The 15,851-nt window shown below is 30.5% G+C and overlaps 1 protein-coding gene across 1 annotated transcript in view; it reads right to left on the bottom strand.

The window, feature by feature from the left end:
- Window positions 1–4: 4 nt before the first annotated feature.
- Window positions 5–15,851, bottom strand: part of LOC108369074 (four and a half LIM domains protein 2-like) — a gene marked incomplete at its 3' end in the record, with an annotated part of 52,196 nt that continues 36,349 nt past the window's right edge. The window contains exon 3 of the mRNA XM_017624057.1: window positions 5–100. Within this exon, the coding sequence (XP_017479546.1) occupies window positions 5–100 (96 nt within the window). The remainder of the gene's footprint in view (window positions 101–15,851) is intronic.

The following is a 15,851-nucleotide window of genomic DNA, read 5'->3' as shown; positions in this document are numbered from 1 at the left end:
CTAGGGATGAACGACTTAGTGCCAATGGCCATTTTGCAGACACAGCAACAGAAGCAGTTCTCATGCCATTGACGTGTCTTGTATTCCATTTTTTTGGTGCCTGCAAATAAACGAACAAAGGAAGAGAAATAAATAACTTTATTTTTATATGTACATTTTTATTTATTGATTTTATTAAAAACAAGTGTTTGATAATGTGAAAATTGAGGTTCGTTAAATTTTAGTTAAAAATTGTTCCATCGCCCGCCTTTCAATAAATCTGATTGCATACTTTTCAATGGCGCTACATCGTACACCTCGTACCACTCACAGACAGGTGAAATGAATGAAAAATAATCTTTTTTTTTGTGTAACTGCTATTGAAGGTCAACATTAAATTCTATTTGATTTTGTTTAGTGGCAGTGGTGATGGCAAATAGTAGATATTGCTTTGTTTTTGGTGCCTTAAAATGTATTTTATACGAGTATATCCAATTCAGTTTTACTTTCTCCAACTACTTGTCACCACATTAAAGGGCAGACATGCAAACATGCAACCAATATTTGCAGTTGGTTACAGCCAATATGAATTTTGATTGTGTTACTGAGGTATGCTAAGCATTTTTTTCTATTTTGGTTAAACAAAAGAAATTTATAAGGTTTTGACATGCAACTAAGGCTCATACAACCCTTTTAGGTCTTTTGTCTTTTTTGTGATTTTTCGTTTGCTTTCCTTTATGCCCACTGACATTGTGCTGGTGGCACAGTAACAGTATACACATAACCAATAATCATCAATGAGTTGTAATAATACATAGTACATACCTACATCGTACTCGAAGTAACTCTGCAACAAATAGGCCTAATATCCAACGGCAAAAAAAAATATAAATACATATTTTTTTTTTATCTTTATTCTAGTCTTAGTAATTATATTTAGTTTTTATTTAATTTTACTTTATTCAATTAAATATTATTTTATTTTTATTTTAGCATTCGTCGTATTTAATTTATATATTGTTTCGTTTTCATTTTATTTATTTATTGATTATTTGTACTTTGGGTTTTATATTAATCGATTTTACTTTATTCTAATTTATTTTAATAAATTTTTTATATTTTTTTAATTTTAATAAATGTTTTTATTTTAATATATTTTTTTTATTTTAGTGTTATTAAATTTTCATTTTTCGTTTTCGTTTTCATTAAACTAAATATTCTTATTTTATTTTAGTTTTATTTTAAAACTAGTATATTTTTATTTTTATTCACATTTTAATTTAATATATTTTTTATTTTATTCCTATTTTATATATATTTTTTATTTTAATAATTTATTTTTGTTTTGTCTTTATTTTATTTTGTTTAGTTATGAATATTTTTTATTTTATTTTATTTTAATACACATATTTCTTATTTTATTCTATTTTATTTTATTTTATTTTATTTTATTTTAATTTATTTTATTTTATTTTATTTTATTTTATTTTATTTTATTTTATTTTATTTTATTTTATTTTATTTTATTTTATTTTATTTTATTTTGTTTTATTTTTATTTGACTTTTTTCATAAATTTTCAGTAAATTTTTTGTTTGTATTTAATTTTATTTTATTTATACAAAGTATCTATTTTCTTTTGATTTTATTAAATTAATTTATTTAGTTAATTTTAGTTTTAAATAGATAAATTTATTTTATGTTTACTTTTATGCCGGATTTATATGAAAAAAAAAATGTATTTAAAATTTGTTTATTACCACATGACATTTGTGGTAGACAATTTTTGTAAATTTTGCCATTTGAATGCCTAGTGGTAAATTGGCATTACTTTCTATATTTTGGCAGTAAAATGAGAAGCGAGGACGAGAACTACTGCAGGGTTAATGCACTTGCTTGTAATATATGTGCATATGTTATATTTTATGATAATACACCATTAATATTTCTGTGCCATAACAATGTCAACAAATTTGCTAAACAAAATTGCGAGAAATTAATAGTGTTTGAAAACATATAGTAATCTTTCACCCGTACATACTCAGTCATGAAAAATAACATAAAATGACTTAGCAAGTTCATAAAGACTTAAAGTTCAGTAGCTTTTTTTAAACAACTAAATAAGTACATATGTACGTAAATAACTATTTTATTGGAGATCATACATAAAATAAATGATGATGGAAGATCGTTGAATAAATACTATAGTTAGATTGTGTTGCTACCATTAAGTTTAAGTCTAATGTCTGCACTTTGCATTAAAATAGGTCACTTGGTGTTTAGGTGCAATATGTTGATCTAAAAACATACATACATACATATGTAAGTGGAAAGTTTTTGGCCCTTATTAAGAGCTGCATTCGATTTTCGATCTTCGCTGGCTATCGATGATCGAAGATCGAAAGTGAAATTCGTATTATGAGCTATGCAAGCGTGTCGAAATTTTCGTTGAGTATCGAATTTTCTGTCGAACAGAATTTTGCTTTCGATGGTGTAGCGAAGTGTTAGAAAATTGTGAAAAATTTATGATTTTGTATATGTTTTCTTACATTTTGGCGGCTAGACACTAATTTTAAACAATTTTTATTAATTTCATGCAGTTCTAACATCGTGAATACTAAACACAAGCTCGAAAAGCTGGTTTTACTTGTGAAAGAAAATCCCAATACTCTGTTGGCGCGATCTCTGAGAACAAAATCGGAGCGCTGTTGATAGTTTTAAAATATTTTAAATAGATTTGGCTCACAAACGGTTCTATAGATGGTCGGAACTTTTTAATGAATCTGTAGACAAATTTCTTAAATATATTTTATATCAAAATATATTCGAAAGACTAATAAACTTAAACTCTCTTAAACATTTGCTACTCCTGGCCAGTTTACTAAGCTCTCATCCTCTGACAAATCGTTGAACCAGAACTCGTTGTACTCATTTTACCACGTTTTTATAAACTTGCTTTCTTTTTTACTTCATTTTAATTAGAACAAATTTACATAAATATGTATAAGCACACTATTTGGTTTGCTCGATTTGTAAACATAGCTTCTCAGCGGTGAAAAATATACTATTGTGAACAACCTAAACGAGCGAAATTCACAATAGCGCTATTCTTCATCGAATGAGCGCCATAATACCAAATGAAAATTCGTTCGCTCAGCACTTTCGACCACAGTCGAAAATCGAATGCAACTCATAATAGGGGCCTTTATGTATATGGGGCGTTCCATACCAAAACGGACGGGGTTCACACTTCATGTGTCTGATTTGTTTCAAATTTTTAGGGTTGATGCATAAACATAAATAATAAACAAAAGTGAAATTTGAGCTTGATTAATACATTTTTATAAACTTTACAGCACAAAAACACAAACAAATCGATTTAATAGTTTTCCAAATATCCCGAGAACGGGACAAGGAAAAAATTGGGAAAAAATCACAATACCCACAAAATTCTCTATGAAAAGAAATATTTATAATTTTTTTTCTTGAAAAATTTTTCACAAAATAAAAAAAAATTTACAAAAATCTCAATGGTAGCTCTGAGTNCACAATACCCACAAAATTCTCTATGAAAAGAAATATTTATAATTTTTTTTCTTGAAAAATTTTTCACAAAATAAAAAAAAATTTACAAAAATCTCAATGGTAGCTCTGAGTTTGCGCAATATTTAAGTATAGTATTATGGGGTGCACTCTGCAATAATTTGAGTTATGAGTTTTTTTTACATCGAAGTTGGGTAAAATGAGTACATTACGAATTAAAAAATTTTGTAAATGTTTTTTTTAGATTTTAGTATAATAAAGTGGAAGTTTTAAGCTACCGCAAAATTGCGTTGATTTTTAATATTTTTTATGTTAACGGCTTTTTGCACTTTTTTCTTATTGAAGGAAATGAGTAAACCCGTTTTCTAAGAAAATCAATCGGTTAAAACTTGCACTTTGTTATACTAAAATTTAATGAGCTACAAAACTGCATACTCAAAAAGATTTAAAAAATTTTTAATTTTGTAATGTACTCATTTTACTCAACTTCGGTGTAAAAAAAAAATCATAACTCAAATTATTGTAGAGTGCACCCCATAATACAATACTTAAATATTGCGCAATACTCAGAGCTACCATGTGTTTTTTTTTAATTTTGTTTGACACATTATTGCAATAGTTATGCACACTTATCGAAGTGGTATCCAAACCAAATTTGACAAGGGACGACGGAAAATTGTTCCACACTACGTTCTTGTTAGTTTTGGATCGTATTCGTTTTTTTATTTGCACTTCCAATCGTTTTGTATTTCGATTTATGGAAATTTATGTGGATCTCCCATTTATTCCACAGCCAAGCACTTAGCAAATGTGTGAAGCGTCAATTTTTTTGACTTTCAACCGAAAAATATACAATATTTATATATTTATAATATACAATTATTATATTATAGTTTAGTGGCAAATTATGGCAAATTTTCACAAATTTCAACAGCACTTAAAAAATAAACACTTGCCCACACACAGATAGATGTATGTATGCATTTACATTAGGCATATGACTTTTTTAAAATAAAATATACCTATGAGGAGACGATGAGGAATGATAAAAAACCAACAAAAATAAGTTTTTTTGTAAAAATTTGCTACGAAAAGTTCTCGTAGGTATCTTCGAGAAAGAAAATATTTGTACTGAAAAAGGTGCATACGTACATACATATCGCACACCTAGTGTTAGATACACATGCAATTAATACAAAAACAGGTATAAGAGTAGTTTTTAAGTTAATGTATACAATCATGAAGAAAAAAATATTTCGATTAACTGGATGTCGGTCCTATGAATTGGTTTATCCAAAAAAATCGTCCAAATATTTTTTTTGAGTTGATCGCACAGGTTTGCGATATGTACATATGTATATGTATATGGAAAGTTCCATGTCAAGCGAATTTTGACTGTGCGCAAAAACCGGGTTTTAAAATTTAATTTTTTTTTCGTTCGGTTGACTTGAAAGATATGAAAATTCCATAAATTCCGTAAATTTATAGATAAATAGAAAATTCCATGTTTACCGAAACAACAAAAAAAAATTAAAAAATAAGAAATGTTAGAAACAAAATTTTGATCGCATGCCTACAATTTTTTTTTCTCGTAATTCGCAAGCTTTTTGCAACAAATTTTGGCCAAAACTTAATTGTTTTCATAATCCTAATGTACATGGGTATGTACACACATATGTGTATATGTACATACATACAGCATATGAACATCGGCATTTTTCTTAGCGAAAATGTATACGAAATTTTCTGAGTTTTCGTGCAAGAATTTACTACAGAGAAAAGTCGAAAATGTGTCACGAGTGCTATGCAAAACTTTCAAGTCGATTTAGTTGATGTCTGTATGTACAAAGTCCTTACATAGATGTGTACATACATATGTATATACACACATACATATGTTCATATAAAGGTGCATAAATAAGTCAACGCGATGGGGTTAATGAACAGCGAAAGAAACTCGGAACAAAAATTATTTTTGTGTTAATAATCGCAGCCAAATGTATGTACTCGTATATATTGGTGTATTTAGATACGTACTTATATGTATGTACATATCTACATATTTTAAACGGGAAAATTTTATATATTTTTTTCCTAAAATTCTGCTTATTCACATATTTAAAAAACCTTAGAAGTGATCTCATCTGAGATCGTTTTTTCCGGTTTTGCTCAACAACTTTTGGTCTGAAAGTTTTTAGTTATGATTATAATTATTTATCACAATATGCAGTATTAGTCATCCGTTTTTTTCTTTTGAGACTATGTATGTACGAGTTTCTGTAATACAATGATGTATCTATTGTCTGTGTGGGCGTTGTATCGCCCAAATAGTTAACTTAAAAAATGACGTAGTTGCTTTTGTTGTTATCTGCACAGCAACAGAAAATGTTTCAAATACATATTAAATATGTCTCAACACCAAGGCATACAAATCTGTCGTTAGCCGGAGCTGTTTGATCCATAGTTGTAGCGGAACTTGTAGAAAATATTGCGGCAAAATAATAAGATTTACGGGAGTTGAACCGATACCTCCAAAAAGCTCATTATTTTCATTCCGTCGATAGATTTTAAATAATTTTATGTAAACCTAAGCTTAAACCCTTTTATAATCTGAGCTGATCTTTTGGAAAAAATATTTGTTAAAACTATGTAATTTTATTAAAAAAAAAAATCTACCTTGTGATGCCATGAACACCAACGCTATTCTTTAGTTTTAGTCTGGTATCACGGCAATAAGAGGCTAACGTTGTAAAGGACTTTTTGTCATTTTCATCAACCTCTTTTCCAAGCGATGCTGTGCACACTCACTCACAAACTTTCACATCAATAATAGTTTTGGGATATAAAAATAAATACCAATAAATAATAAAAAAAAGATGGACAAAAACTGTTGTAACCTACCCTTAAAAATTTGATTATTTTTAATTTTTAAGATTTCACGAAAAATCTAAAAAGTTCTTGTCATCAAATTATATTATCGAGCACTTATGTATATTCAATACCCTCCATCTAAAATTTTCACAAAAACTAGTTTCTGATATTCGCGATGTATATCTGATGTGAATTCTTACTTTGTAATCCAATAGCAAATTTTACTAAAAAAAACAAAAAATAAAAAATAAATTACAATATTCCCCGCTTAATTGCATTACAAAAAGTGCACAATTTTTGCTTCAATTAACAGGGGAATCAATTAAGATGGGAAAATCGAAATCAGGAATATCTCTTTCCAAAAGCACATATTTTTAACCAATTATGCGGGGAAACCAATTAACCGGGGGTCAATTAAGCGGGGAATACTGTAAAAAATTAATATTAACATCATCGATGACATATGTATACTTTTATCGGTAACTTATTTTTAGGAAAATTGTAGATACATCGATAGTAAATTTAGCTAATTTATCAGTTTAAAAAAACATTTTTTATCATTATGAAATTATAAAAACTCACACTTTACCTGCTTTTGTGGCGCGTGGATCCCCCAGACGACAGTAGTCGCCTAGGGAACAATAAAATTTGCGGTTCTCCTCCTGCGCCGACGCATTCGGCAAAAACATGCTCAACACCGCAATATCCTCATTACTTTCCTTAGCTTTTCGTATGCGATCAGCGCCTACGGTTTTCGTTTGCAAATGCAAGCGCGATTTCATTCTGGAGGATAGCTTATCCACGTCGGTCATTTTCGATGGCACGCGATCAATTTGAGCTGAAGGCTATTAAGATTTGGTTGCGATTTGTAAACAATAAATTTTTCACTTTTGTTAAGCTTTTAAATCACTAAATATTCACAGTTTTTGTTGTCGTTGTAATTGCAGCTACATAACTAATTCACCAGCAACAAAAAAAAACGTAAAATGCTATTGTAAATCGTTATTGACCGGCGCAAATAGATTGCGTGTTAACGGTGTTTTTTTGTTGTGATAATGCACTAGCCGCACACAAAGCTATGCACTCGATTGAAGTGAAAACAGCGGAGCGGAAAATGTTTTCATGCACAAAACTCAGTTTTTTTTTGTGGACTAAAAACGTTGGCAAGTAAGTACTTATTTTTAAATAAAATAAAAACTCAAAATGCGGCAATGACACGGCAGCCAGCCAGTTGGACAACAGCAACCTTTGAAGCAGCGACTCTTGCTTTTCCCTCGCTCAAAAACAGCAGCACCTACTCCTAAATACATATGTACATATGTATGTTTGCTGTAAGCCATGGCAATAGCAGCAACCAGAAATCAGCGAAACTAACTAGCGACAACCCAGTGGCGCTTCATTTTCCAAAGAATATGCCTGAAAGTGCAAGTACATACTGATGTTGATTTTTTATTATTTTTACTTTTGTTTTATAACGAGATATTTTATTTTCCCCAATAGCCAATTAAATTGGCCAGTTTAGCAGCATTGCTAAGTACATAGCCGTAAGTAGCTTTGCTTAAATTTGTCGTGGAACTTTTGGAGTTGACTTTTTTTCGTCCGCGCTTATTTTCGGATATTTGTATTTGTATGTAGTTGCTTTGAAAAAGCAAGGAGTTCGTAATAAGTCACGATTTTATTCATTTCTCCCATTTCCAGAGAAGACAAATGGAGGTACTTTAAATGAAAGGAGGGTATGCAAAAGAGAGCAGCTATTGGACAGTAAGCAAGTAACAGGTAATACAAATGTTTAGAAAAATTTCTAAAAAAAAAATAGGAGACATATCGAGCCCTAACCGCCAAAATAACGTAAGCGACATTTTTTTAAAAATTTTCTTTTTGATGCAGAAAAGCATCTAGATGCTCTAGGAATATTTCGGCATCAAAAAGAAAATATTATTATTTTGGCGGTTAGGCGTCGATATGTATGTATGAATGTAGTTTACACTGAAAAACTCATTGTCACCAATAAAAACAAAGAAAAATTTTCTACTTATAATATGCTCCAAGGAAATAGAAACTTTTATAATATAAGTAAACTAGCAACTAAAGTAACAAAGAAAAAAATGACTGTATAAAGGCAAATATAAAAAATAGGTACACATTCAAAAAAAAATTTTAATTTTTAAATTTGTGAGCACACCTATGTTTTATATATCATTTTATTCGTAATCTCTTAATAAATCGATTAATATAAATGTAATTCATTTTCATCAAGTGCTTCAAAAGTTAGACGAGGAATAAGCATGAAATAGAAAACAAAAGAATAAGCTGGGTTGAAATTACGCTGTTCAAGTTGTAAACTTTGAGGAAAGATTTTGAAAGTTGAACTGGGATGCTCTAAATTCAATGGCATGCCCTGTTTTAACAGATTGGCTCCGATTTTCGAGATAACGGTACTTGAAAATTTGATTAAATTTTAACTATTTTATAAAGAACTCCCGCAATTTTGAAGTTATTTTATTAAAATTTTGCATATAACAGTTTTTTAATATTACCTTAATTATTCCTTAAAATTATCGAAATAGGTTAACATTAACATATAGCTCCAATACAACTGATTACTCAGATATGTATTTTTGCGCAATAACTCTAACTTCATATCTGAATAATAAATTGTATGCGTGCTATATGTTAAATTGAACCTATACTAAATTTTAACCTGTTTAATTGAAGGAGTTATAACGCAAAACAACGTCTCTGATCAATCAGTTGTATGGGAGCTATATGTTCTAGTGAACCGATTTCGATGATTTTATGGAATAGTTAAGGTAACATTAAAGAACGGTTATGTGCAAAATTTTAGTAAAATATCTTCAAAACCCAGGGACTTTTTTTATAAAATAGTTAAAATTTAAGGAAAGTTTCAAGTACCGCTATCTCGAAAAGTGGAGCCAATAGGGTAAAACTTAGGACGCCATTGAATTCAGAAGGCTCCAATTAAGCAAGAGCAACTATCAGAACATTTGTCGAAAAAAATTTGCTTTGATACCACTCTCGAAATATTCTGACTAAAAGAAGGAGCATCATTAAGAGTAGTAAATCAGGGTTTTTACACACTTCTAGAGACAATTTTTTTTAAACATTTTACAGGTATATGTAATTTTATGAGGACTAGCAGTTATAGAAATATTTAGATCGTTTCGACGTATTTTCCAAATGTGCCTTCAATTAAAGTGTTTTTAGAATAAAAATTGCGCTCAAGATCGCAGAATATTTTATCTTTAAAAGTTGGTTTATTCTGAAAGCACAGCTCTTGCTCAGGTATCAAATTATTCGTAATTGTTTGTAGTATACAATACATACTTAAAAAGTTCTTAAACTTAAATGCTTCAAAAACTATACGCGATAAACCGAAAATTTTGAAAATAGTGAAATGTGGAATTACAGACTTTGAGTTACTTGCCATTTTGTTATTTTTTAATGCACACTTTTCTTACCTACTACATTTGAAGTGAACACATAAGTACTAATTGCACATATAATTTCAAATCAGTATATGGTGTGCTTCAAAAGTTATGGCATAATTAATTTTTCACCTCTTAAAAATTACATAAAAAATTCACCTGTTTTCATTATTTTTTTTATTTAAACCCCTATAATTCAAAAGTTATGCGGCAAATTGATCCAAATTTTTTTTGAGGCTTCTAGTATGCCTTAGCGAATTATATCCAAAAGCAACCAGCTTGATATAGTTTCCAACAGTGAAAATAAAGCTAAACAACACCAAGGTTACCTGTTTTTTAGATTTGCCCATAAACTTGCGGTATTATTTCCTGTCAGGAAAGGTACAAGGTTCCAGACAGGGCGAATCTTTATAGAGCGACTTCTTTAATCTTATGCTGAAGAAACAATAAGATCCGCAGAACTAAATCGTTTTAGAACAATAAGAATTGGCGCAATATAACATCAGATGAGGCGGCCTTTGAGCTATTCAAAAGAAAGTTTCTGCGGAAGATTTACGGTATTTTCCGCGTTGGCGACGATTCTGGAACTATGACTTGCATCACGCAACTTTTATAATTATTTGGCTTTGAAATATCAACTTAAATAATAAATTGAAAGTCAATGAAACAATATATCCAGTGCGAATTTTATCGTTACATTTTTTGCCAATGATATTCATTTCACATTCATACATGTATGCATAAATATTTACATTCGAGTAGAAATGTACATATGAATACATATTATGTCTATACGTATGTATGTATAGTATTTGTGTGGTATTTTATGACTTTACCTCTGTAACTGTGGTTTTGTCCCATGAAATATGAGTATTTAAATGAAAGACATTTAAGTCATTCGCAATACGTACATACCAGGTTTGTTGCGAATATTCACATTCGCATTCGCAACCGCGGGGCTTACGCATTAAATTTAACATTCGCATTCGCAATAATCAATGCGGAACTTTTGTTGTGCAAGTGCACCGGTAAAGCGTATATATATCAAACAAAATGACAAATTGTTGCCAATATTTTTGCTGTGGTCGTGGGAGTATTTGGATAACAAAACTGATCAAATGTCATATTTATCAACTTTGATAAAAATGTCTTTGAATATATATGTAACCGAGCTATCAAGGAGCAGTCATACAAGTTCCCACTTCTACTTGACCTTTGACGTACGTCAAAGAGAACATAGTCCTTTCAACAATACATTTTTTTTTCTGTGCTTTCAATGCCTGCATTGGTTTCTTTCTTTATTATGATTTTTTTGGACCAATTTTAAAAAACTACTAAACACAAACGAACAAAGTGTGTACTGTAATTTTAATCAAATTTTCGTGATTTGCTTTTGATGTTTAATATATTCGTTTCAATAATTTCAAATGGGGCTTTTTAGGGAATTTATTTTTAGCAAAAATTTCAAAAACAGGAATTTTTTGTACTTGTCGGACAATATTTTTTTCATAGGGATATACATTGGATCTTTCGCTAAAAACTTCTGTGGTAAAACTGTCCCTTTGCTATATAAAGTCAAAGAGTAAGCTCCTTCAATAGGGATTTTCAGCAGAAATGATCAACGTCTGGCTATAAAGAGAATCGATGCTCAAATAATTAAAAGGCTATAGGTGTGACCTATAATTAGATAAGAATTACGTAACTGTCTGAGATTCAAATACTTATAAAAAAACGGGGTGCTATTTTTTTAATTAACAATATTCTGATCCGATTCGGCTGGCAGCCGCGACTTTGAAAACAGAATTTTGTTAAACATTTCCTTTCCTGGAAAATAATAACCTATTTAGCTCGCTATAAGCACTAATTTGCAAAGCAGTCGCAGAAGAAAGTATTAGAAATGAGTTACAAAATCTAAAATCGAAAAATGTTGATGAAGTTACAGATTGCCCATATTCTGAAACAGCCTAAGAAATGAGATTGAAGAATTCTTTTTAAAAAGTTTTAGAAAAACCTAACACATCTGGTTTGACTTTTAAGCGCTGCTTAAACAACGATCTCGCCGTTATGATAAATTCTAATTGTTTCTTAAAAGTACTTGACATCCATTAGATATTCGCATCCGCGGATGTCTAAAATTCCACATTCGCAACATCCCTAGTACATACATATGTAAACTTAGCCAAAGCAAAGTTTGAAAGTTATAGCGGTAAATCATCGTAAAAAGCGTTTGTGCTTGATTCGAATAAAATGTGCACATATTATGTTTAAGTAGACCGTGGTTGATTGCTACAAAATATTAGTTAATTTATTCATTTGATATCTTAGCTTAGGAAAGTAGCGGTATTCAAAATGAGATGTAGACTCGCTGTTGATATCACTCATGATTAAAGGAAATATGCTTACGAAAAATGCCAAATATTGCAATATTGGCTGCTATAATCAGATGTCGATAGACTCGAACTCATATGTTGTTCGACAACTCGCAAAAAAAAGGGTTCTGAAATTTTAAGAAAATTTCCCAATTAGATAAAATTGGAATGTAAAAATCGCTAATAAAAATATTTACTAAACATTTCGTTTTTACGTACAAACAGTTAATTTGATATTCCGCAATTCAGGCAGCCAAGCGGCTTTAAAAACTGTGGATCTGTCACATGCAACTCGCGACCGGTAGTGAGTTGCCGCAAATCCCTTAACATGATGCCAGAGAATTTCGCTCTTCAGCTGGTAAATATGGGTGCCGGGACATAAAGGTATACCAGGCAGGATGAGCGTAAAAGGGGGGCACTTCACTTCCGCTTTCGCCGTCTTGGAAAAGGATTAGACATGCCGCTTGCTGCCTGCAAGTTCTTCTCCTCCGAAGCAGGCGAAAGATAGAAACAGCTCGAAACCTGCAACACGGCCAAGCTCATGGGACCGGAATGGTATGTGAAAAGATCGACCGAGCTCTTTATGCTAAGCAGAGGAGAAATTTCCTTGGCTACAGGTCTATTGAGCGGTCACATCACTCTAGGTAGGCACACGGTAAAGTAGGCATCACAGATTTGTACATTTTCACAGTGACAGAGTGATGTTGTTTGGAAACTTGTTATTGAGCTGAACTCATTATTTCTTGACAACACCACTCTCTGACTGCCAAAATGTACAAATCGTGTGATCCCTGCTTAAGACTCGGGGTGCCGTTCAACAACTTCTGTAGGGGCTTGAATCAGTAAGGTACCTACTTTGCGAATGTCCCGCATTGGAAAGGAGCAGACTAAGGTTCATTGACGCTAGAATCATTGGGGACCTGAGCGATAGAGTAGGCTTGAAACACTTGGGAGTAAAACTGCTGTAAATAGCGACCCGATCAATGCTGATTCATAAAACGTTTTAAATGAATTCCTTCTTCTTTAAATAGATAAATAAGTTGCCACTCATTGCATACACACATATGTGTGTACATTAGGGTGGTCCAAATATGCTTGAGAAAAAGTAAAGTGGGAATTTTTATGCTCTCACTCCCTAGGACTGTTCTATACCGAAAGAAAATATACAGTTTTTTTTTTGTTTTGAAATAAAAAAAATACTTAGAGGCCGTTCTAAGTGATCAAAGTTTTCCATGTATGTATTTTATATGGGAAAAAACAACTTTTCGTCGAAATGGTTTAGATTTCTTAAAAATCAATATATTTCCATCGGAAAACTCTGCTTCTCTGCCGGAGATTCCCTATAATAATACTCAATTGCTTATTTAACCTTTTTTCATAGCAACTATAATTTATAGGTCCTCCAGAAACCTCCAAAAATGCAATGGGCTTAAATAAACAATTGGGTATTATTATAATAATAATTGGAATAATAATAATTATTGGAAGTCTCGTAAAGAGAACCAGAGTTTTCCGATCGAAAAATATTGATTTTCAAGAATTCAATACCATTTCTACGAAAATTTGTTTTTTTTCCATATAAAAAACATTGGAGAACTTTGAGCGCTTTCATCGACCTCTAAATATTTTTTGGTTTCAAAATAACAAAATGGCGGTATATTTTTTCGACATAGAACAATCCTAGGGTGTGAGAGCATTAATATTCGGATTTTACTTTTTTTTGGACCCCCCTAGTGTACATATGTAGATATGCATTCCCATTGTGAGATCTTCATTTTGTTTGAGATCTACTCTACCATTGTATTCGCACAATTTATGTTATTACTCTGTGATTTATTTCAATTACCACTGATCAGAAGAATATGGAGAGAAGCAAAACAAATTGCCTTTTGTCAACTGACATAGGTTACGTAATCGGAAAAATTGATCTAGTATGTATTCATATATGAATGTGTAGGCGTGTTGTAAAATCATGGCAATGCTCGATATGTACATATTTATGCAATGTTGAGAAATTTCTAGTAATGGAATAAAACGTTCAACTATTGGTGATACTAAAATAATTTTTTCTTCAATCGTATATCTAGTTATTTCCTGAGATTAAAACAATATAAATTTAAAATATTTGATTTTTATTTCATTGCAGAACTTACTTTCACGTTAGAAGTAATTTTAATGTTAAATGTACATACATACATACAAATATATATATATATATACTTTCGCGAATTTCAAGTTTTATTAAGAAATTTTTGTAAACTTTTTGGGTATGCATTTTTGTAGCCTATTCAATTTTAGTATAATAATGGGCAAGTTTGAATTAAAAGTCAACGGTAGTAGGCTACACGTAAATTTGAATAGGTTACAAAATTGCATACCAAAAAAGTTTCTAAAAATTCTGCATTTTCGTGAACTTTGCGTAAAGTTTTATGGCCTTATTCATAAAAAATAAAAAAGGTTTATAAACTGAAAAATGTATGAAAATGTCATTTTATTAAACTCTTTAAACCTACTTTATTTTTTATAAATAAGGCCATTAAACTTTAACTTATTTGGTTTATGATATGCAACAGACTACACGAAATTTCAGTTTATTTTAAGTGATGGACAAAGAAGTAAGAATCACACCTTATTGTTTAGAAGGAAGATAGTTATATATATGTACATCAAGGAGAATATATAGCTACATTTGAGAGGTATAAGTATGTATAAGCTCGTACAATATATTTAAAATAAGCTTATATATGTAAAATATGCTCCCTGTTTGGTAGAAATTACAGCTAAATGTAGGAATTGAAAAATTAATTTATATTTATTTTTCTATTTTTTGAAAGCACAAAACAAATTAATTTCCTGTCACGCGCATCAACGATTTCCTCTTACTAATTGCATTTTTAATTTTATTTTAATTTTTATAAATTTAGTTGTGCGTTTGGCTTTTTGCTTTCATTAGGAGTATACTTATACATATGTACTTTCAAATACTCAAAAAATACTAGATACCGCTATTAATTAGTTTTTTTTCGCAAATAAAATTATCGATTTTTTTTTGTTTTGTTTTATGACATTTACAAATGATCATTAACGCAGATGACTACAACATTTCTAAATTAACAAGTGCTTCACGCTGAACAAAAAAATAATAATATGTATAATTAATGAAAAAAAAAAAAACATTTAGGTGGTTTTTGGTAAGTCGCTAAAACTGGATATTGCGTGTTAGCGAAGACAAAAAATTAAAAAAGAAAAGTAACACACAACCAAAGATCAATTTTGGCCATGATGTCATAGGTATCTGCTCGAGCCGCAGCGCACCGGCAGACTTGAAGTCGTCGTCGTCGCTACGGACAATTAGATATGTAATTGTTGAGTGTGTTGAAATTGTGCGTGGCGATTTTCAATGTTTTGTAATTTTTATTTTGTCGCATAATATTTAATTTAAAGAATTTCGATTCAGAAGTGCAGAAAATCAGCTTTTTATCGCCTTATTGTAATTTTCGCTTGGGTATAGTAAATGATAAAGCAGTCTTTTAAAATTTCTTGCAGATCTTTCAGTTTGTAGATAATATACAAAGCCATGTATATACACATGTATTCCAAAAAAATTTAATGTTAAAACCAGCTTTGGCTTTAATAAAACATAT

The sequence above is a fragment of the Rhagoletis zephyria genome, unplaced genomic scaffold (genome assembly GCF_001687245.7).
Source record: "Rhagoletis zephyria isolate East Lansing unplaced genomic scaffold, Rhagoletis_zephyria_1.1 Rzeph_scaffold_03484, whole genome shotgun sequence".
In the NCBI taxonomy this organism is placed as follows: domain Eukaryota; kingdom Metazoa; phylum Arthropoda; class Insecta; order Diptera; family Tephritidae; genus Rhagoletis; species Rhagoletis zephyria.
The sequence above is the reverse complement of the archived record's forward strand: the minus strand, read 5'-3'. Positions and strand labels throughout refer to the sequence as shown.